This window comes from Pseudophryne corroboree, chromosome 5 (assembly GCF_028390025.1).
Source record: "Pseudophryne corroboree isolate aPseCor3 chromosome 5, aPseCor3.hap2, whole genome shotgun sequence".
NCBI classification, from domain to species: Eukaryota; Metazoa; Chordata; class Amphibia; order Anura; family Myobatrachidae; genus Pseudophryne; species Pseudophryne corroboree.
Genome location: NC_086448.1, coordinates 628,461,001 through 628,482,750, shown reverse-complemented (window position 1 = coordinate 628,482,750; position 21,750 = coordinate 628,461,001). Strand labels below are relative to the sequence as shown.

The 21,750-nt window shown below is 47.2% G+C and overlaps 1 protein-coding gene across 1 annotated transcript in view; it reads left to right on the top strand.

The window, feature by feature from the left end:
* Positions 1 to 11,490: 11,490 nt before the first annotated feature.
* Positions 11,491 to 21,750, top strand: part of USP14 (ubiquitin specific peptidase 14) — a 113,045-nt gene continuing 102,785 nt past the window's right edge. Inside the window, exons 1-4 of the mRNA XM_063923570.1 lie at positions 11,491 to 11,711; positions 14,618 to 14,763; positions 15,099 to 15,131; positions 17,056 to 17,160. Of these exons, the coding sequence (XP_063779640.1) occupies positions 11,696 to 11,711; positions 14,618 to 14,763; positions 15,099 to 15,131; positions 17,056 to 17,160 (300 nt within the window). The 5' untranslated portion in view covers positions 11,491 to 11,695. The remainder of the gene's footprint in view (positions 11,712 to 14,617; positions 14,764 to 15,098; positions 15,132 to 17,055; positions 17,161 to 21,750) is intronic.

Genomic DNA, 21,750 nt, shown 5'->3' with positions numbered 1-21,750 from the left:
CAGTGCCTGCGTATGTGTGGGCAACATGGCGCGCTGCGCTCCTGCCAGCCGCGCGGTACCTTTAGCCGTCACTTTCTTGATTGAAGATCTGTCTTCTAACACTCACCTGTGTTCTGACTTCTGGCTCTGTGAGGGTGGTGACGGCGTGCTGTGGGAGCATCTAGGCACGGCTAGCGTTCAGTTCCCTTCAGGAGCTAATGGTGTCCTGTCAGCCAGAAGCAGAGCCATGAAACTCTTTAGGAAGTTGGTTCCTACTTCTGCCCCCTCAGTCCCACGAAGCAGGGAGACTGTTGCCAGCAGTTCTCCCTGAAAATAAAAAACCTAACAAGTCTTTTCAGAGAAACTCAGTAGAGCTCTTCTGGAGTGCATACAGTCTGCCTGGGCACATTTCTAAAACTGAGGTCTGGAGGAGGGGCATAGAGGGAGGAGCCAGTTCACACCATTGAAAAGTCTTGGAGTGCCCATGGCTCCTGCGGAACCGTCTATACCCCATGGTCATGAAATGGACCCAGCATCCTCTAGGACAGTGGTTCTCAAACTCGGTCCTCAGGACCCCACACAGTGCATGTTTTGCAGGTAACCCAGTAAGTGCACAGGTGTATTAATTACTCACTGACACATTTTAAAAGGTCCACAGATGGCGCTAATTATTTCACTTGCGATTATGTGAGGAGACCTGCAAAACATGCACTGTGTGGGGTCCTGAGGACCGAGTTTGAGAACCTGTGCTCTAGGACGTATGAGAAATTGGGGGTAATTCTGAGTTGATCGCAGCAGCAAGTTTGTTAGCAATTGGGCAAAACCATGTGCACTGCAGGGGGGGGGGGGGGGGCAGATATAACATTTGCAGAGAGAGTTAGATTTGGGTGGGTTATTTCGTTTCTGTGCAGGGTAAATACTGGCTACTTTATGTTTAGACTGCAATTTAGATTTCAGTATGAACACACCCCACCCAAATCTAACTCTCTTTGCACATGTTATATCTGTCTCCCTGCAGTGCACATGGTTTTGCCCAACTGCTAACAAATTTGCTACTGCGATCAACTCAGAATTAGGCCCATAATGCAACGTCATCCCTATCCATTGTATCCAAATCCTCAAGCAAGGTAGCCGACCACTTCACTATAGCCTTTGCAATCCATGCACTAGCAATAGTGGGACGTAATTTGGCCCCAGAAGCAGTGTACATTGATTTAAGCGTGTTATCAATCTTTCTATCTGCCGGCTCCTTTAAGGCGGTAGATCCCAGAACAGGCAAAACCACCTTCTTTGAGAGTCTGGACACAGATGCGTCAACAATCGGAGGGTTTTCCCACTTTTTCCTATCCTCCTCAGGGAAAGGAAAAGCCACCTGAACCCTTTTAGGGATCTGAAACCTTTTCTCAGGGTTTTCCCATGCTTTTTCAAATATAGCATTCAACTCCTTTGACGCAGGGAAGGTTAGCGAGGCTTTTTTATTTTCAGTGAAAAAAGCCTCCTAAATCTGCTCAGGTGTGGTATCATTAACATTTAACACATCCCTGATAGCCTCTATCAATAATTGCACCCCCCTTGCAAGAGATGCGGACCCCCGCAACACATCCCCATCACCGTCTGTAGTGTCAGAATCGGTATTCGTGTCATCTTGTGTGACATGCACAAGCGCACGTTTGTGGGGGTATAAAGCGGGGTGTCCTGAGGTACCAGACACAAGCCATACAGCCATAGAGCTCTGTAATACCTGGGTTGCAGATTCATTACTAGCAACCCTGTCAGAAATCTGAGAAATCCAAGTTTTGATAGAGGAAAACCACTCTGGTTCCCTTGCTGGAATCTGTGCTAAACCAGTGCTAACCTGATTACATGGAATGGGATCATCCTGGGAGGATAAATCCTCTGCAGCATATGACACAGTGTCCCTGGATATAGCTAAAGGAGACCACCAAACACTCCACACACACACAGATGGGGGCAGACAGAGTTTGCCCCCCAAGAAAGGCAAGAGAGACACAGAGATCGGAGCCAACCCACAATACAGCACTTTTAGTAAAAGGCAACCCCTTACCAGCGCAGACTGTGTCCCTTAAAAGGAGACACAGTCGTTTTAAAGCCTCCCCTCCCTTCTACAACCCCCTGGTACCATGTACAGACCAATGGAGCTGCTGTGGAGGGACCTGATCTTCCATCCAGTGCTGTGCAGGCAGGAAAATGGCGCTGGAACGCTGCTGGGTCCGCTCTGAGGGGAAGCTCCGCCCACTTAATGGCGCTATCTTCCCACTCTTCAAATTTTAGACTGGCCTGAGGAAACTTGCTGGCTGAGATCCGCGGACCCCGACAGACTTGCTGACCAGTGTGGGGGTAAGCGCTGGCCCAGGGCGCCCCTCACAGTGCTGCACTATGTGCCTCTGGACCTTCCCAGGAGCGCAGTTAGTACTGCGCTCCCTCCCCATTGTCGCCATCTTCACAATGGCCCCCCCGCTTGCTTGGGGGATCGGTGACTCACTCACCACTTCTTCAGCATTTGTAAGGGGTTGGCGGCATGCTGCTGGGGCGAGTGGTCCCCTGTGGTGGAGTCCGATCCAACCCCTCTGGAGCTCAGTGTCTAGTCAGCGGAGTCAGTGGCTCAGACCCCGCTGGACGGACACTGCTCCCCCCCTAGTCCCTCGCTGCAGGCAGGCTGTTGCCAACAGCCTCCTGTAAAAAAACAAACTCTAAAAATAACTTTTACTAGAAAAGCTCAGGAGAGCTCCCCTAGCTGTGACCAGCTCCTCCGGGCACATTTTCTAAACTGAGTCTGGTAGGAGGGGCATAGAGGGAGGAGCCAGCCCACACTCTCAAACTCTTAAAGTGCCAACGGCTCCTGGTGGACCCGTCTATACCCCATGGTACTAATGTGGACCCCAGCATCCTCTAGGCCGTAAGAGAAAAGGTGCAAGATGGAATTGTCCTTGGGCCCTCCCACCCTTATGTTGTATAAACAGGACATGCACACTTTAACAAACCAATCATTTCAGCAACAGGGTCTGCCACACGACTGTGGCTGAAATGACTGCTTTGTTTGGGCCCCCACCAAAAAAAGAAGTAAGCAATCTCTCCTTGCACAAACAGGCTCTACAGAGGCAAGATGTCGACCTCATCCTCCGATTCCTCACCCCTTTCACTGTGTACATCCTCCTCCTCACAGAGCATTATTTCGTCCACACTGGAATCCACCATCACAGGTCCCTCTGTACTTTCTGGAGGCAATTGCTGGTACAGGTCTTCCCGGAGGAATTTATAATTCATTTTGCTGAACATCATCTTCTCCACATTTTGTGGAAGTAACCCCCTACGCCGATCGCTGACAAGGTTACCGGCTGCACTAAACACTCTTCCGGAGTACACACTAGAAGGAGGGCAACTTAGGTAAAATAAAGCCAGTTTGTGCAAGGGCATCCAAATTGCCTCTTTTTTCCTGCCAGTATACATACGGACTGTCTGACATACCTACTTGGATGTTGTCACTCATATAATCCTCCACCATCCTTTCAATGGTGACATAATCATATGCAGTGACAGTAGACATGTCAGTAATTGTTGGCAGGTCCTTTAGTCCGGACCAGATGTCAGCACTTGCTCCTGACTGCCCTGCATCACCGCCAGCGAGTGGGCTAGGAAATCTTATCTTTTCCCTTGCAGCCCCAGTGGCGGGAGAAATTGAAGGAGGAGCTGTTGACGGCTCACGTTCCGCTTGAGTTGACGATTTACTCACCAGCAGGTCTTTGCACCTCTGCAGACTTGTGTCTGCCGGAAAGAGAGATACAACGTAGGCTTTAAACCTAGGATTGAGCATGGTGGCCAAAATGTAGTGCTCTGATTTCAACATATTGACCACCCTTGAATCCTGGCAAAGTGAATGAAGGGCTCCATCCACAAGTCCCACATACTTTGCGGAATCGCTCCGTCTTAGCTCCTCCTTCAGTTTCTCCAGCTGCTTCTGCAAAAGCTTGATGAGGGGAATGACCTGACTCAAGCTGGCAGTGTCTGAACTGACTTCACGTGTGGCACGTTCGAAGGGTTGGAGAACCTTGCACAAGACAGAAATCATTCTCCACAGCGCTTGAGTCAGGTGTATTCCCCCTCCTTTGCCTATATCGTAGGTGGATGTATAGGCTTTAATGGCCTTTTGCTGCTTCTCCATCTTCTGAAGCATATAGAGTGTTGAATTCCACCTCGTTACCACCTCTTGCTTCAGTTGATGGCAGGGCAGGTTCAGGAGTGTTTGCTTTCACTCCGGTCTTCGGCATGCGGCAGCAGAATGTCGAAAGAGGCCCACAATTTTTCGGGTCACCGACAGAATCTCCTGTACACCCCTGTCATTTAAAAAAAAAAATCTGCACCACCAAATTAATTGTATGTGCAACACATGGCACGTGCTAGAATTTGCCCAGATGTAATGCACGCACAATATTGGTGGCGTTGTCCGATATCACAAATCCCCAGGAGAGTCTAATTGGGGTAAGCCATTCTGCGATGATGTCCCTCAGTTTCCGTAAGAGGTTGTCAGCGGTGTGCCTCTTACGGAAAGCTGTGATACATAGCGTAGCCTGCCTAGGAACGAGTTGGCGTTTGCGAGATGCTGCCACTGTTGCCGCTGCTGTTGTTGCTGCGGGAGGCCATACATCTACCCAGTGGGTTGTCACAGTCATATAGTCCTTAGTCTACCCTGTTCCACTTGTCCACATGTCCGTGTTTAAGTGGACACTGGATACAACCGCATTTTATAGGACACTGGTGACTCTTTTTCTGATGTCTTTGTACATTCTCGGTATCACCTGCCTAGTGAAGTGGAACCTAGATGGGATTTGGTACCGGGGACACATTTCCTCCATCAATTGTCTAAATCCCACTGCACTAATGGCGGATACCGGACGCACGTCTAACACCAACATACGTGTCAAGGCCTCAGTTATCCGCTTTGCAACAGGATAACTGCTGTCATATTTCATCTTCCTCACAAAGGACTGTTGGACAGTCATTTGCTTAGTTGAAGTAGTACAAGTGGTCTTCCGACTTCCCCTCTGGGATGACGATTGACTCCCAGCAGCAACAACAGCAGCGGCAGCAACAGCAGGCGTACCACTCAAGGATCCTCCGCAGGAATCCCGGTTAGGAGAGGACTCCTCAGTCTTGACAGTGACATGGCCTGCAGGACTACTGACATTCCTGACTGAGGAGGAAGTTGACGTTGAGGGAGTTGGTGGTGTGGCTTGCAGGAGCTTGGGTACGGGAGGAAGAAGGGATTTAGGTGTCAGTGGACTACTTACGCTCTTACCCAAAGTTTCACAACTTGATACTGACTTATGATGAATGCGCTGCAGGTGACATATAAGGGAGGATGGTCCTAGATGGTTAACATCCTTACCCCAACTTATTACAGAGTGGCAGAGGCAACACATGGCTTGACACCTGGGGGTATATTTACTAAGATTCGTAATTGTCGGGATTTGGAGGCAGCTTAAACACGAATGACATCGGTAGTGTGAATTTGAAACTTTATTTTTTTACGACTGATTTACTAAGCTGTCGTATTCTGCATTTTCGTTTTTTCCAATGCCGATGTCATTCGTAATGTCAGGCAGTGTTTTACGAGAGTGATTAGTAAAACACTGCCAAGACTTAACACAATGAATCCCAGCCGGATCTGTGAGATCCGTGCAGGGCTTCATTGTGTATATTCTGAGAAGTGAAGAGTTAAAAATCCCCCCAAAAATTTGCATGGGGTCCCCCCCGCCAAGCATAACCAGCCTCGGGCTCTTTGAGCCGGTCCTGGTTGTAAAAATACAGGGGAAAAAATGACTGGGGTACCCCTATATTTAAACAACCAGCACCGGGCTCTGCGCCTGGTCCTGGTGCAAAAAAAAACGAGGGACAAAAAACGTAGGGATCCCCCATATTTTTAACACCAGCACCGGGCTCTACTAGTCAGAGATAATGCCACAGCCGGGGGACACTTTTATATTGGTCCCTGCACAGGCTAGGGTCGGTGTGAGCAGAGGACAGAGATGGAGGGCACAGGCTAGTGTCCAGGAGAAACGCAGTCTGGGGACTGTGGAATAAGTATGGTATGCCACAGTCCCTGGCATTATGGAGAGAAGAGCAGCGTGTGGATGTTGCTATGAAGAGGAGAGCCCATATCTGCAGTGTAACAGGAGAGCCAGCAGCTTCAGTGAGAGATGGAGAGTGCAGTGTGAGAACCACAGTATGCAGACTACAGTGGATGGAACCAGGAACAAAGGGGATCCCCACCTTCAGGGGTTTCCAAGAAGCAGGACGGGAGGTGTGAGTCTTCGGGAGAGGACTATCTGGGTAATTGGTAGGAAACCACGTGTGGCGGAAGGCCCCCAGTAACGTGTCCATGAGAGATCCCGTTTAATAGAGCCCCCAGCGAATAGGGGAGAACACACTGAAATTAATCTCGGTGTGCGGACGCCGCACTATTGATTCCGAGGCTACGCTGGCATGCACTGTAATTCTGCCCCATCATTGTTTGAGCTGCCATTGCTGTTGCCATTGAAGCGAATTAAAGGAAATGTAACCTGAGGTAACCTGTATGAAGATTGTGCTGGAGAGGAGAACAAGAAATTAAATGTTATTGTCATGATAACCCTGTAAGAACTGTGAATAAACTGCTTATGTGATGAGACAGCCTGGCATGCAAAGTTTTAAAATGACTGATGGATCTGGCCCTGCCTGGCTATCACAACAACCACAAGTCCCTCACAGTGTTGCTGTGTTGTGCTGCATCAGACCAGTGGTAGTGTCCTGGCCATCAGTCATTCCAGTGACCAGGCAGTCACAGTGGTATACGATGCTGCTATATGTTCACTGCTACAGTATTATAATAATAATAACAACAAGTCCCACACAGTGTTGCTGTGTTGTGCTGCATCAGACCAGTGGTAGTGTCCTGTGCATCAGCCATCAGTCATTCCTGTGCTGCATATTGTGTTACATAACTCCAGAAACATAATGGAGAACAAAAATTTGGAGGATAAAATAGGGAAAGATCAAGAACCACTTCCTCCTAGTGCTGAAGCTGCTGCCACTAGTCATGACATAGATGATGAAATGCCATCGTCGTCTGCCAAGGCCGATGCCCAATGTGATAGTAGAGGGCATGTAAAATCCAAAAAGCCAGAGTTCAGTAAAAAGACCCAAAAAGAGAAATTGAAATGGTCTGATTAGAAACGTAAACTTGCCAATATGCCATTTATGACACGGAGTTGCAAGGAACGGCTGAGGCCCTGGCCTATGTTCATGACTAGTGGTTCAGCTTCACATGACGATGGAAGCCCTCATCCTCCCGCTAGAAAAATGAAAAGAGTTAAGGCCAGTACTCACTGGCCGATGCGGGAGAGATGTGTGCTGAGCGAACCACTCTGCACACATCTCTCCCGCCGCTCAGCACAACGCGATGTGTGCTGAGCGTGCGGGGGGGAGACGGGGGGCGCTGCGGGTGAAATGAGCGACCCACTAGATTGGCCTGCACGGCAGGCCAATCTAGCGATGCGCGGGGCTGCGCATCGCTATCGCTGTAGGGGGTACACACGAAGCGATCAGGCTTAAAATCTAAGCAACCTAGTCAGATTGCTTAGATTTTAAGCAGCGATCGCTCCGTGAGTACCCCCCTTTAAGCTGGAAAAAGCACAGAAAAGAACTGCGTTCTGAGATGGTATCACAAATCCCCAACGAGAGTGCGATGCCTGACCTTCCCAACACTGGACAGGAGAGGTCCTCCCACCATTTGCACGCCCCCTGCAAGTGCTGGAAGGAGCACCCACAGTCCAGGTCCTGATATTGAAATTGAAGATGTCACTGTTGAAGTACACCAGGATGAGGATATGGGTGTTGCTGGCGCTGAGGTGGAAGTTGACGATGAGGATTCTGATGGTGATGTGGTTTGTTTAAGTCAGGCACCGGGGGAGACACCTGTTGTCCGTGGGATGAAGAAGCCCATTGTGATGCCTGGGCAAACTGCCAAAAAACCACCTCTTTGGTGTGGAATTATTTCTCGACAAATCCGGACAATAGGAGGTGTATTTACTAAGCTCCCGATTTTGAGTTTTTTCTTCAAAGTGTCATCTCGGGAATTTACTAAACTCAAATCTCGGCAGTGATGAGGGCATTCGTATTTTTTTTGAAGGCAAAGAAAATAAATACGAATGAATACACCATCGGTCAAACACGCCTGTTATTTTATACAACTCTGTAATTTACAAAAAAATCGTATTCACAATCACTGCCGGCAATAGCCAAAATAGACCTTTTTTTTTGACCGTTTTCTGATAGGCATGCACGGATCAGTGAGATCCGTGCATGTTTATCAGTGGGAAGGGGTGTGAAAGAGTTAAAAATCAGAAAAAAAATTAGCGTGGGGTCACTCTTGTGGTTGGCCCCACTTAACCTCGCGGTCTACCGCAGACCGCAAAGTTCCCACCATTGGATATAATGTAGCGCCGCTGCGCTACATTGTATCCACAGTGCGCCGCCTGACTGACAGTGCAGGAGCGCATAGCTCCATGACGTGGCGCTCCCTGATTGCCTGAAGGGACCCTCTTTCACAGGTGTCATGGGGGGTCCCGACATTCGGGGAAAGGGGTTCCATGTTAAACATGGGACCCCTTTCAGTTCGTGGACCGGGTATTTCGTGGATTATAACTTTTAATAAGAGGACCGATCTACACCGGATTCTTTGTAAGTATAATTTTATTTACAGGTACCCCTGGATTTTACTGGACAAGAGGACCGAGTGCTTCGTGTCAACATAGGTAAGTATGTATGTATGTAAGTGTGCATGTATGTTCATTAAACTCGATGTTTTTAATTTTTAACATTAGGTTCACTGAGGCAGTTAAGGATGTATTTGTTATGAATTTTTAACATGCACTGTCTTGTTTTTGTTTTCATGTATAGACGTCGCTTAGCAACATCCTTTAACATCATCTCATTGGCTATCCCTGTCCGGCGAGGGCTGTTGACGTCATCGTTCTGCGACCCGCGATTCCAGCGGCTGGACGCTGCGGGAATGGCAGCGCCGGACAGGTGAGCGTTGTTAGACATTATGAGCACTTGTTAGAGTAGGTATATAAGTTGTGGTATTTTGCACTTGTGTATGTATTGCTTGTCCCTGAAGACGGGGTATCGCCCCGAAACGGCGTAGGACCGGAATAAAGGCTGTATATTTATTCACAAGTCTGTTGAGTGCCGCTGTTTCCATAGCTATATATATATATATATATATATATATATAAACTTAATAAATAATAAATACCATAGTCCAACTACCGTAAGCCTGCTCCAGAGTCGGACTGGGGCATGTAGGGCCCACCGGGGGGAATGCAGTGGTAGGGGCCCATGTTAGGGGTGTGGCCAGTCTGCAGTGGAGGTGTGTCCTGCTACCTCATTGGTTTGACTAACCATTACAGAGTGCAACTTTTGGACCCCTTCACAAATCTATACAGTAAATTCAGCTGCAATGCACTGTAGAAAATACACCATAGTCCAGTATAATGTATAATTCAAGTGCACAGTCTGGAACCTGATCCTTAGAGCAGGAGGTGGGGCCCCAAGCAGTGGGGCTCACCGGTGGTTTCCCCTGTCACCCTGTGGGCCAGTCCGAGCCTGGCCTGCTCTACTCGGCAGGGGGCGGATTGGGGAGCATACACTCAGGGGTGTATCTAGGGGTCCGAGCGCCCCTGGCAAAGTAAGGGGCTGCCGCCCCCCCCCCCTCACACACATTTGGAATAAGATGCCAGTTATGGAAATGGGGCATGGTCTTGTGGGGGAAGGGCGTGGACACAATAGTACTTCCAATTCAAATTATGCCACACAGTAGTGTTCCTCATTCACATTACACTGCACAGTAGTGTCTCATTGTCTCATATTCACGTTACACCATCCCTCCCCCCTAACCCACCTTTCCCACAGCCTGAGCCTAACCCCCCCCCCCCCCCCCAAAGCCTCTTCAGTGGTGCCTAAACCTAACCCACCCTTCCTAATCTCGGTCCCTGCAGCCTAACCCTAACCCTCCCACGTGGCTTGCCAGTGGAGTCTTTGGCACCAACTCGATCCGGATTTTGGCATTCTGCATCGCTATCTATGTTGGGATGCCAGCATCAGCATTCCGAGCAGTTTCGGGATGCTGGCGTCAGCTTTCCGACCGCCGGGATGCCAAACGCCAGCATCTTGACTGCATCCTGAATAAAATGCTAATGAGCTGCTGTGAGATGAGCCTCAAATGGACCCAGCCATTAACCAAACACCATTAGTTGGATGGTAGAAGTGCTTCCAGGGTGCCATCGCTTCCAAGATAAAATGATCAATTATACAATTAACTGATATACATTTCATTGAACCTGGCCTTGAAATAGGTAAGATATGTGTTTTCTTTATTACACGCAACGCAACAAGTTAAAGTTTTCGCTTACTTACATCTAACATGCATGAAAATCGTGTAGTTTTCCAGGTACTACAGTCCCTTCTCCCAAACACTGACACTTTTTTATTATCTTCAACAACAAATAGATCTATAGCACTGTGCTATATAACAATTGCTGTGTACCTGGTGACAGTCTGTTACTGCCGGCGCGGCGCCAGTGTTCGTCAGCACCACACTGCACTAGTGATCAGACTAGTGCCCAGCAGCACCGCACTTGTAATCAGACTCACAATAAACTACAGTTCCCAGCAGCCCTTGCTGCCGGGAGCTCCCAGCATCAAGGGCTGCTGGGAGCTGTAGTTTATTTTGAGTCTGATTACAAGTGCGGTGCTGCCGGACACCAGCGCAGCTCCAGCAGTAACAGACTCTCACCAGGTACAGTCTGACAGTACTGCTTTTCTATCCTTTGGCCGCGGGTGGCACAGCCAGGCGGCGCCCCCGGCGAGTGCCATCCTGGCCAATAGGTAGATACACCCCGGCATACACTGACTAGTTGGTGGGTGGCATAATGAGCGGGGACCTGTCTGCTACAATTGGTTTGTTTGAGAAAGGGGGGCCCCAAATCGGTGTCTTACTTAGGGCCCCATGAGGTCTAAAGCCGCCTCTGCCTGTGACCTGCACAGTGCTTCTCTGCTCCTGACCACGATAACCACGGTTCCTTGTAACCAGGAAAGGAAAACTACCAATAGGCGGAGACCTTGGTCTTCAATCTGCGACTAACCAGACTGCACCTGAGACCTCCTCCGCCAGGGGGCGCTCTGGCCACATACATACTTTTACTTTTCTGGTAATCCGTAATTTGCAGACTACACAGCAAAACCTACATCGTACAGAACGGTGCTCTCCGGCGGCGTGTGTATCCACCCACTGACTGGCAGCGTAAAAAGAGAAGCAGCCTGGAAGCCTTGCGCTCCAAGTAACCGTACATTTCCTGCTGATAGCGGCGCTCTGGCCGAACATGTCACTTATGCGGAAGAATGGAGGTTACACTTCCGGGTTACTGCAGATGAAAGCTTCCCCTGACTGGCCGGGCTGTCAGAATCGCACCCTCTGATTGGCTGCGACATCACCCGACTGCTCTCTGATTGGCGAGGCTGCCGGGAAGCGCAGGGCGATTGGCTGCGCGTCGGTGTAGCGTGTGATTTCGCAGCGTCACTGTCGTGCGGGGCCCTGTTTGAATGAGATTGGGAGAGAGCTGCTGCCAGGCGAGCTGTTTGTGCGACCCTAACACGCACCATGCCCGTGTACTCAGGTATCGGAGATCCATAGCTCATGGTCCATTCTGTGCACTTCACACAACTGACATGGGATTTCCAACTAGTTGTGTGTGGCAGCAATGGCCGTGTATGCCTGAGCTCGTGTGTTAGCGCTCTGCTCGTCACTGGCTACAGGCTGCTGCATCACTGGGTTATAGGTTATCGTGAAGCAATGTCTATAGGTCACAGGTTACTACTCAGCAATGTGCATAGATCACTGGGTTAAATGTATATAGAGCACTGTGGTTACTGTACAGCAATGTGTATAGATCACTGGGGTTACAGGTGACCTCGCAGCAATGTGTATAGATCACTGGGGTTACTATACAGCAATATGTATAGATCACTGGGGTTACCGCACGGCAATGTGTATAGATCACTGGGTTAAATGTATATAGAGCACTGTGGTTACTGTACAGCAATGTGTATAGATCACTGGGGTTACAGGTGACCTCGCAGCAATGTGTATAGATCACTGGGGTTACCATACAGCAATATGTATAGATCACTGGGGTTACCGCACAGCAATGTGTATAGATCACTGGGGTTACAGGTGACCTCGCAGCAATGTGTATAGATCACTGGGGTTACCATACATCAATATGTATAGATCACTGGGGTTACCGCACAGCAATGTGTATAGATCACTGGGGTTACAGGTGACCTCGCAGCAATGTGTATAGATCACTGGGGTTACCATACAGCAATATGTATAGATCACTGGGGTTACCGCACAGCAATGTGTATAGATCACTGGGGTTACAGGTGACCTCGCAGCAATGTGTATAGATCACTGGGGTTACCATACAGCAATATGTATAGATCACTGGGGTTACCGCACAGCAATGTGTATAGATCACTGGGGTTACAGGTGACCTCGCAGCAATGTGTATAGATCACTGGGGTTACCATACATCAATATGTATAGATCACTGGGGTTACCGCACAGCAATGTGTATAGATCACTGGGGTTACAGGTGACCTCGCAGCAATGTGTATAGATCACTGGGGTTACCATACAGCAATATGTATAGATCACTGGGGTTACCGCACAGCAATGTGTATAGATCACTGGGGTTACAGGTGACCTCGCAGCAATGTGTATAGATCACTGGGGTTACCATACATCAATATGTATAGATCACTGGGGTTACCGCACAGCAATGTGTATAGATCACTGGGGTTACAGGTGACCTCGCAGCAATGTGTATAGATCACTGGGGTTACCATACAGCAATATGTATAGATCACTGGGGTTACCGCACAGCAATGTGTATAGATCACTGGGGTTACAGGTGACCTCGCAGCAATGTGTATAGATCACTGGGGTTACCATACAGTAATATGTATAGATCACTGGGGTTACCGCACAGCAATGTGTATAGATCACTGGGGTTACAGGTGACCTCGCAGCAATGTGTATAGATCACTGGGGTTACCATACAGCAATATGTATAGATCACTGGGGTTACCGCACAGCAATGTGTATAGATCACTGGGGTTACAGGTGACCTCGCAGCAATGTGTATAGATCACTGGGGTTACCATACAGCAATATGTATAGATCACTGGGGTTACCGCACAGCAATGTGTATAGATCACTGGGGTTACAGGTGACCTTGCAGCAATGTGTATAGATCACTGGGGTTACAGGTTACCTTGCAGCAATGTGTATAGATGACTGGGGTTGCCGCGCAGCAATGTGTATAGATGACTGGGGGTTACCGCGCAGCAATGTGTATAGATGACTGGGGTTACCGCGCAGCACTGTGTACAGGTGACTGGGGTTACCGTGCAGCACTGTGTACAGGTGACTGGGGTTACCGTGCAGCACTGTGTACAGGTGACTGGGGTTACCGTGCAGCACTGTGTACAGGTGACTGGGGTTACCGCGCAGCACTGTGTACAGGTGACTGGGGTTACTGCGCAGCACTGTGTACAGGTGACTGGGGTTACCGCGCAGCACTGTGTATCTGGTGAAATTGGGCATTTTGGAGGTGTATCCGAACCGATCCGTGTTCCCGTGAGGGTCTGATCGGCTCCCCTAGATCTTTAGTGCTGCACTCGTGATATGTTGGTTCCCGCAGGCACGGCTGGGATCGCATAAGATATATCGCATGCAGAATATACCAAATCGTATGGAACCACTCCCGGGAAGCTCCCAGGAGAGTTCAAGGAAAATCGCCTCCGACTTCAGCCTCTGAAATATCGTTGTAGTGTATGGGGCCCTTAAGACAATGTCTTGATTGGATCTAATGCAAGTCAAAAAGGGTTATTTGCTGTGACTGTGCTGGCCAGTTCCTGTAGATGAGTCACCCAATCTGTGCTGTATGTGTCTGAGAAGCAGATCTGGCTATCGCCATTGGCCACTTGGCAATTATTATGCTTGCCCATGTACATATATTGCTATAGTTCATGTAACCTATATTAGTTCAAGGGGCAGGCCATAATTGGTTGGAATGTTAATGTCTGGTCTAGTAGTATGCGGCATGTAAGATGTCTCTGCTATCATTTATTTGATTATATTTCTTATTGCTATTTGTAGAAGTTGTCTAAATACTATATTATGTGCAGCAAAATAATAACACGCTGAAAAACATAATTGCTTCCTATCAGAAGCTTTCTATATATGCTGTTTTACTGTACACTTCATATTGTTTATTTTTTTAATGAGACACCTAAAATATAGTTGCACTTGTTTTTTTCCCTTTGATCTGTGTTCATTTTCTTATTCCCGTGGAATATAAAATGTGCTATTAATAACAGGTGGTCACTTGTTAGGTGGCCAGCACAGCATACCCACTCTTACACCGGATTTCCATTGGGCATCATGCCCTTTCCATTGGCACCTGGCAGCGTCCCTGTCCCATACTGGTACTAATTCTGCTGTTCTTATTATCAGTAAACGTAAAGTGGGGAAAGGAGAAGTTTGATAATGTGGAGCTGAACACCGAGGAGCCACCAGTGGTTTTCAAGGCCCAGCTTTTTGCCCTCAGTGGGGTGCAGCCAGACAGACAGAAAGTCATGGTAAAAGGAGGGACGTTAAAGGTATGCATATACCCAATATACTGTACAAAAATGGTCTTCATCTCTGTGTGTGTGTGTGTGTGTGTTCATTACAATCACAGCTTCTTTTATGGGGTAGTTTCATTTAAGTGTGAGATTCTACCGGAGCACATTGCGGGTACACATGGAGGGAAAACCCCTGTTCTATTTGTGAATAAAGGTCTGATGAAACCTCGCTATAATTGAATCTCTCCCTGTGTTTTCTACTCTCCAGCACCTCTAACCTGTTCATATCATTATACGGTTATATGTTTAGATACGTTTTTAAGTTTGTTGACCTAAAATATTAACTTTTTGGTTTTTTTTTTTTATCACAGGATGACGATTGGGGTAATCTCAAAATAAAAAATGTAAGTGCCAAACACTTTCTTCCCTACGGTAACCTGTCCTTAAAATTAAATATATAATAATAATAATAATAATAAAAATGTCCCCTGTTACTCAACCTTTAACCTTCTAAAATGGAATAGTTCCGTAGACGGTTAAATAAGAGCAGTAGTTCCCCTCTTCTCTTGAGAGGAGTTACCACAGTCACCAGGATTGGTACAAAACTCTTGTTTCCCTACTGGGGAAGTGAACAGTATATACCCGCGGCTTGCCCTGTTCTAACACTCTTCCTTGGAGTGCTGTTATACGGATGGCAGTGGTGTCATGTTCATTCAGGGACTCTCCTCTGGGATTCCATTTGTTCGGTCTGGGCTTGGGAGGCCAATCTTGGGCCATTTTTTTCAATCCCGGGTATCTGGATTGAAAAATGGTCAACCCCGGGATACCCAGGATTGGCGTTTCCCTTTGTGGCCGCCCCGCCCGCTCTACACACATAACTCGCCATACATCGGGGGTGGGTGGGACACATTAGCTTCTCACTCCCGACAGTGGTCAGCGGTGTGTGACAGCGCAGCGTGACCTCTCACTGCACGCCACGCTGCGCTGGGGAGGAGGAAGCCGGGCAGCGTCTGTGCGTCCTGAGGACGCTCAACGCTGATCCCTCAATCCGCGGGATTGGAGCTTCAATCCCAGCCGTTATTGGTCCTAAATCCCAGGATCCCGCAGATCCCGGGAATGGCCTCCCTAATCAGGGCAGTCTCATAGAAACTGTTCCGGTTTCAGAGGCTGGCAGGGTGTACACGGCTACAGTGTTACGTGCTCTTCTCCATCTTCTGTGTATTCCTTTCTCACAAAAAAGTTATTACAGTAGGAGGAATGAATGTGCAGGGTGTCATTTTACACTTAATAGCTGGCAGCACACTTGTGTCCTGATAAAAGATTCTAATGCGAACACTATCCTTTCTAAAGGCCTACACACGTTAAGATTATATGTCCCATTTGGCTGGTTGGAATGAAAATCTTTTAATGTATGAGAGCAAATGACAATGAACCATTTGCTCCCAGACGCCAGGAAATGTACAAAACAGACAAAAATGGTCATTTGGATAAATTGGTTAAATCAAACCGATTCAATTTGTCTGAATGACCATTTTTGTCTGTCTTCCAGTGTTTGGGAGCAAATGGTCGACCATTTGCTCCAATATAGTAACATGTTCGTTCCAACCAGTCAGATAGGACAGATACTCTAAAGGGGCATACACACTTTAAGATTAAGGGGCAGATGTATTAACCTGGAGAAGGCATAAGGAAGTGATAAACCAGTGATAATATGCAAGGTGATAACGAACCAGCCAGTCAGCTCCTGTCAATTTGCATGTTGGACCTGATTAGCTGGTTCGTTATCACCTTGCACTTATCACTGGTTTATCACTTCCTTATGCCTTCTCCAGGTTAATACATCTTTGAAAGAGCTGTTGCATAAACCTTACATGTCCAAAACTGGTGTGTCACCTTGCTTTGGTTCTGGATATATAGTTGATATGAATAGCTCAGTTTCTGTGTGTTTGGCAATACTCTAGTCTAGAGCAAGGGTCTTCAACCTACGGCCCTTCAGCTGCTGTGGAACTACACATCCCAGCGTGCCCTGCCTCAGTTTTAGCATACCTTAATAGCAAAACTGTCGCAGGGCATGCTGGTATGTGTAGTTTCACAGCAGCTGGGGGGCCACAGGTTGAAGACCCATGGTCTAGACCTTTCTATTTGTAAGTTCTTGTTCTGTAAATTAGAGTTGAAAAGCAATATATTTTTTCTAGTGTTATATTTTTTGGGGATTTATATAGTATTTCCTTATTAAAGTTAAAGTATTTTGGAATTTAATAAACCTCTTAATCTATATTGTTGGTAGATTTCCCTGATTGTGCAGTCTCTCTGTCCATTGACATCTAGGGCATGAGCTTGCTAATGATGGGATCAGCGGAGGCTCTTCCTGAGGAACCTGCAGTGAGACCTGTTTTTGTGGAAGATATGACAGAGGAACAGTTGGCCTCAGCTGTAAGTATATCTGCGAGTTGCCTTTATTTCCTGTTGATATTAGTAAAAACAATTTATGAATTTTTTTTTATTTTTAATATCTATATTTTTTTTTTTTTCTGTTACTGTGGACTTAGAGGAAAAAGTGTTTTTTGTGCATCACTTCCTGGAAAATTCATACAGGTTGAGTATCCCATATCCAAATATCCGAAATACGGACTTTTTTGAGCGAGAGTGAGATAGTGAAACTTTTGTTTTCTGATGGCTCAATGTACACAAACTTTGTTTAATACACACAGTTATCAAAAATATTGTATTAAATGACCTTCAGACTGTGTATATAAGGTGTATATGAAACATAAATGAATTATGTGAATGTAGACACACTTTGTTTAATGCACAAAGTTATAAAAAATATTGGCTAAAATTACCTTCAGGCTGTGTGTATAAGGTGTATATGTAACATAAATGAATTCTGTGCTTAGACTTGGGTCCCATCACCATAATATCTCATTAGGGTATGCAATTATTCCAAAATACGGAAAAATCCGATATCCAAAATACCTCTGGTCCCAAGCATTTTGGATAAGGGATACTCAACCTGTATCAGTTCCTTGGGAAGTACACATAGTGGGGCACATGTATTAAGCCTGGAGAAGGGATAAAGAAGTGATAAGTGAAAGGTGGTAACGCAACAGCCAGTCAGCTCCTGTCATTTTTCAAATCCGGAATGATTGGCTGGTGCGTTATCACCTTGCGCTTATCACTGCTTTATCACTTCTCCAGGTTAATACATCTGCCCCACTGTTACACATGTCTGTGCTTAATGTAAAGGAGACTGCACTGTAATCTGTGCTACCGTGTGCTGTCTCTTTCTGCAAAGCTTTATTATACATGCATAATACATTACACAGGCTTCTTACTGATGATTAGGAGACTGCATTGTGACATGCCAAACCCAGACATATTTATTGAATTTGGTCTGAGGAGTGAATAGGATAGTCTATACATAGAGCAGTATATGACCAAAAACAGGGCCCAGAGAGTAACAGTAGTAAATATACAAAGTAAAATATTACTTTAAAGATACTGAATGTTTTATATGTCCTTCCAAAGGAATTGAGGTTTGTGTTCAGACTCGGGGCAACAGGATTGAAGTAATGAATGATGATCTGTTTAGTTTATAGAGTTCTATGCAATGCTTCTGTGATCAAAGTGGTACTCCTGCTCCTGGTTATGGTAGAAGTAGCAGTTTGACTGAAAGAAAAAGTAAGAGATGTTGGGCCTGATTCAGGTCCCAACGCAACTTAGAAGCATGTCGCAAAGTACAGATGGTCAGTACTTTACACATGCGCCAGGCCCGTACTGTGCATGTTCCATATGGGTTCTGCATCATTGGATGCTCTACAGTCTGCAGCTGTTTGGGGGCTAGGAAAGGGGGTGCTGATGGCCTGCGTTTCCCAATAGGGAGCTGCGGCGATCGGATTGCATCACTGCATGAGTCACCTAGCCAGACGATGGTGTCTCAATGTGATCTGATGCTATATCCTAGGATGGAGCACTGGATCACAAATGCATGCAGGAAGCATCTACTTATATCAGACGCCTCCTGCAGCATTACCATATCTGTGCATCGCTGCTGCTGCACAATCCAGCCACATCTGAATCGGGGCCATTAAGCCTTAGGAACATATTTTATTCACATTCCTTGCTTTACATCTTTTCTGTCTTCGTTTATTATGTTATGCAGGTGTTAATTGAAAATAAAATATTAATTTAATGAAGGATGCAACATGTTATATCTTAATGACACCACAAATGAGTGTGCTGCGCTTTTCAGCTTCATCTTTCTTCCTGAATATTTCGGCTTGTACATGCTCTTTATCAGGGGCTTCTCTAACACATTGGGCAGAATTCAAATGTTCAACCCCCACTTCCCGCCTGCGATCGCACCAGCCGGCAGGTATTCAAATGTTGCTGCCAACGGACGCGAAACCTTCATTTCAGCTCACTACCCCTGGGGGTATTGAGCTGTAATGCCCCCAAATGGGACTTTTCGTGTCGCGCCCATTAGTTTAGTCTGCTTTAGGTGTTGCGATCTCCGATGACTTCGGACAGGAGATCCGGGGTGATAACATTTGAATTCTCCCCCCCATAGAATTGTTTCTCTTGCTGAACTACATGGTATTAGAAGAGTTTAGAGGAGTAGATCTGTGGTCTTCACGTATACTGTGACCCTTACCAAACTATGAACAATTGACCATCAACTATATTACTGGTGGCCATTAAGAATATCCGTTTTCTTCTTGTGTAATATTTCCATGACCTAGTTTAGAGAAATTGGGGTTATGACATGCTGTTAAGTGTGGATTTTATTCAGCTCTTCTTCTTTGCTTAGAACTGTTTCCAATATAGATTTTATTTCTCTGTCCTCCATCTGGGGGACGCTGCGCCGTTACTTGTGGGTTAGAGGTGTGTGGTAGTGGAGTTTGGCACAGAATCTAAAGCTGACTCCTCCCCCCTCTAACCCCTCCCATCTCCTTCCTGCTCAGCCATATTCAGTTTTTATTTTGTGCCTGTGGAGTACAGACACAGTTTTTATTTCTCCTAGATTTTTTTGTTTTTGTTTTTTTGTTTGTTGTTTACAGGATGCCTAGTCCCTGTTTACGGGTGACAGGTATTGATGGAGTGGACTAATATTCCACTCGAGGATGCTGTCTAGAAAGGCCACCATACCTGGGTCACTGGGGCCTTTGTACATTAACGACGACAGAAGAAAGGTAACGGACAGCCACAATCTGTCACCGACAGTATTGGGCTGTCCCTATTTATTTCACTCATTTATTTCATAAACATGCACGCCAGCCGAGCCCCCCCCCCCCCCCGCCGCCAGCGGGAGCGGCGCCGGAGATTTCTCCCCTACAACCGCAGTGAGAGACCTGGAGGGTTGTGGGGACAGATGGCAGACTGGTCCGGGAGAATCTTCTGACTCCCGGGGACCAGCTAGAAGCCGCCGCGGACGCTGTGAGTAGCGGCGCGCGGCGGCCCGAACTTCCGGTTTCAGCGCGGGGTGACGTCAGCAGTGCAGGGACGGCTTCCCGCCCTGCTCTGCCCGCGCGCGCGCCAATCTGCCTGACGCCATCTTCTTCTGCACGGAGACAGGGGGACGCTGTGCGCTTCACACACGGAGCCTGCCAGGGGGAGAATTTTAACATAATCGCAAGTATAGAGGGGGCTGATCAAAGGGGGGATTACAGGCCATATTGGAATCCACCTAGGGATTAACCTAATAAGGAGAGTCTCTGACTTGCACTCAGTCATCCTGGATTAGGTCCCACTCTATCCTTAATGTAGATTGTTAACACAGCTCATTAGTCAGAAGGTTTAGGGTGATTTTATTTTAGTGTATACCTTCAGAATGGAAAAAGTGACTAGTAAACCGGACAGACCTACAAAGGGAAAAACGGCCTCGGTAGTTTATTTTTCCTGCTCTCAGTGTGGCTCAAAGCTGGCTAAAGGTAGTTCTGACGCAGGTACCTTATGTGCTTCATGCTCTGGTGCATCAGTGACAGATCAGCAGGGAGGTTCCGCAGATCAGCCGACGCCCCCATGGGTTAAAAACATGGTGGACGCCATTTCAGATTTGCGTCAATCTAGGGAGACTGAATCTGCTCGGACTCAGGTGGAGCCTTTATGGGCCCAAAATATGGGAAAGTGCCTCACTGATTTAACTCAATCTTTGAATAAGTTTGTAAATGCTGCCAGCAGTTCGACTGCTACTAAACGATCGCAGCCGTTACCTGCTATAGCATTTCCAGGTGAGGAGGCGGACACCCTGGCATCTCCATTGGAGGAGGGGGAGGTAGATCCTGAATGGGATGAAGTTTCGGCTTGGGAAGATGAGGAACCTTCTACTAGTTCAGGTGTTAGATTGTTAATAGAAGCCATTCGTCAGACTCTTAATATTCAGGACACGGTGGTAGAGGAAACTCCTTCCCCCTTCTTCAAACGACAAAAGAGACAGGTTACGGCCTTCCCTTCTTATTCTCACTTTGCGGATATTTTAAAAGAACCCTGGCTTAAACCGGATTCTCGTTTTCAGGCGCCTAAAAAGTTAAGATTTCTATATCCTTTTACAGAGGAAGATACGAAATTTTGGGAGACGGCCCCTAAGGTAGATGCTCCTATTTCACATCTAGCAAAAGCTACGGTTATTCCGTCGGTACAGTCTGTGACCTTAAAAGACGCTACTGATAGAAAGATTGAAGCATTACTAAAATCTATGTTTTCTTTATCAGGTGTTTCTCTCCGTCCAGTACTGGCGAGTGCCTGGGTACTTAAGGCCGTGGATGAATGGCTTGCACAGGTGGTATCGGGAATGCAGTCGGATGATCCGTCGGAAGCCATTCACGTAGCGGAACAGATTTCGGAGGCACTCACTTATGTGGGTGAAGCCTTGTTGGATTCGGTTGCGCTACAGAACCGGGTTTCAGCCTTGACAGTATCTGCAAGACGCTCTTTGTGGCTTAGAGTTTGGAATGCTGATTCTGACTCAAAGCAAACATTGACGGCTGTGCCTTTTGAAGGTGAGTTCCTTTTTGGATCAGAGTT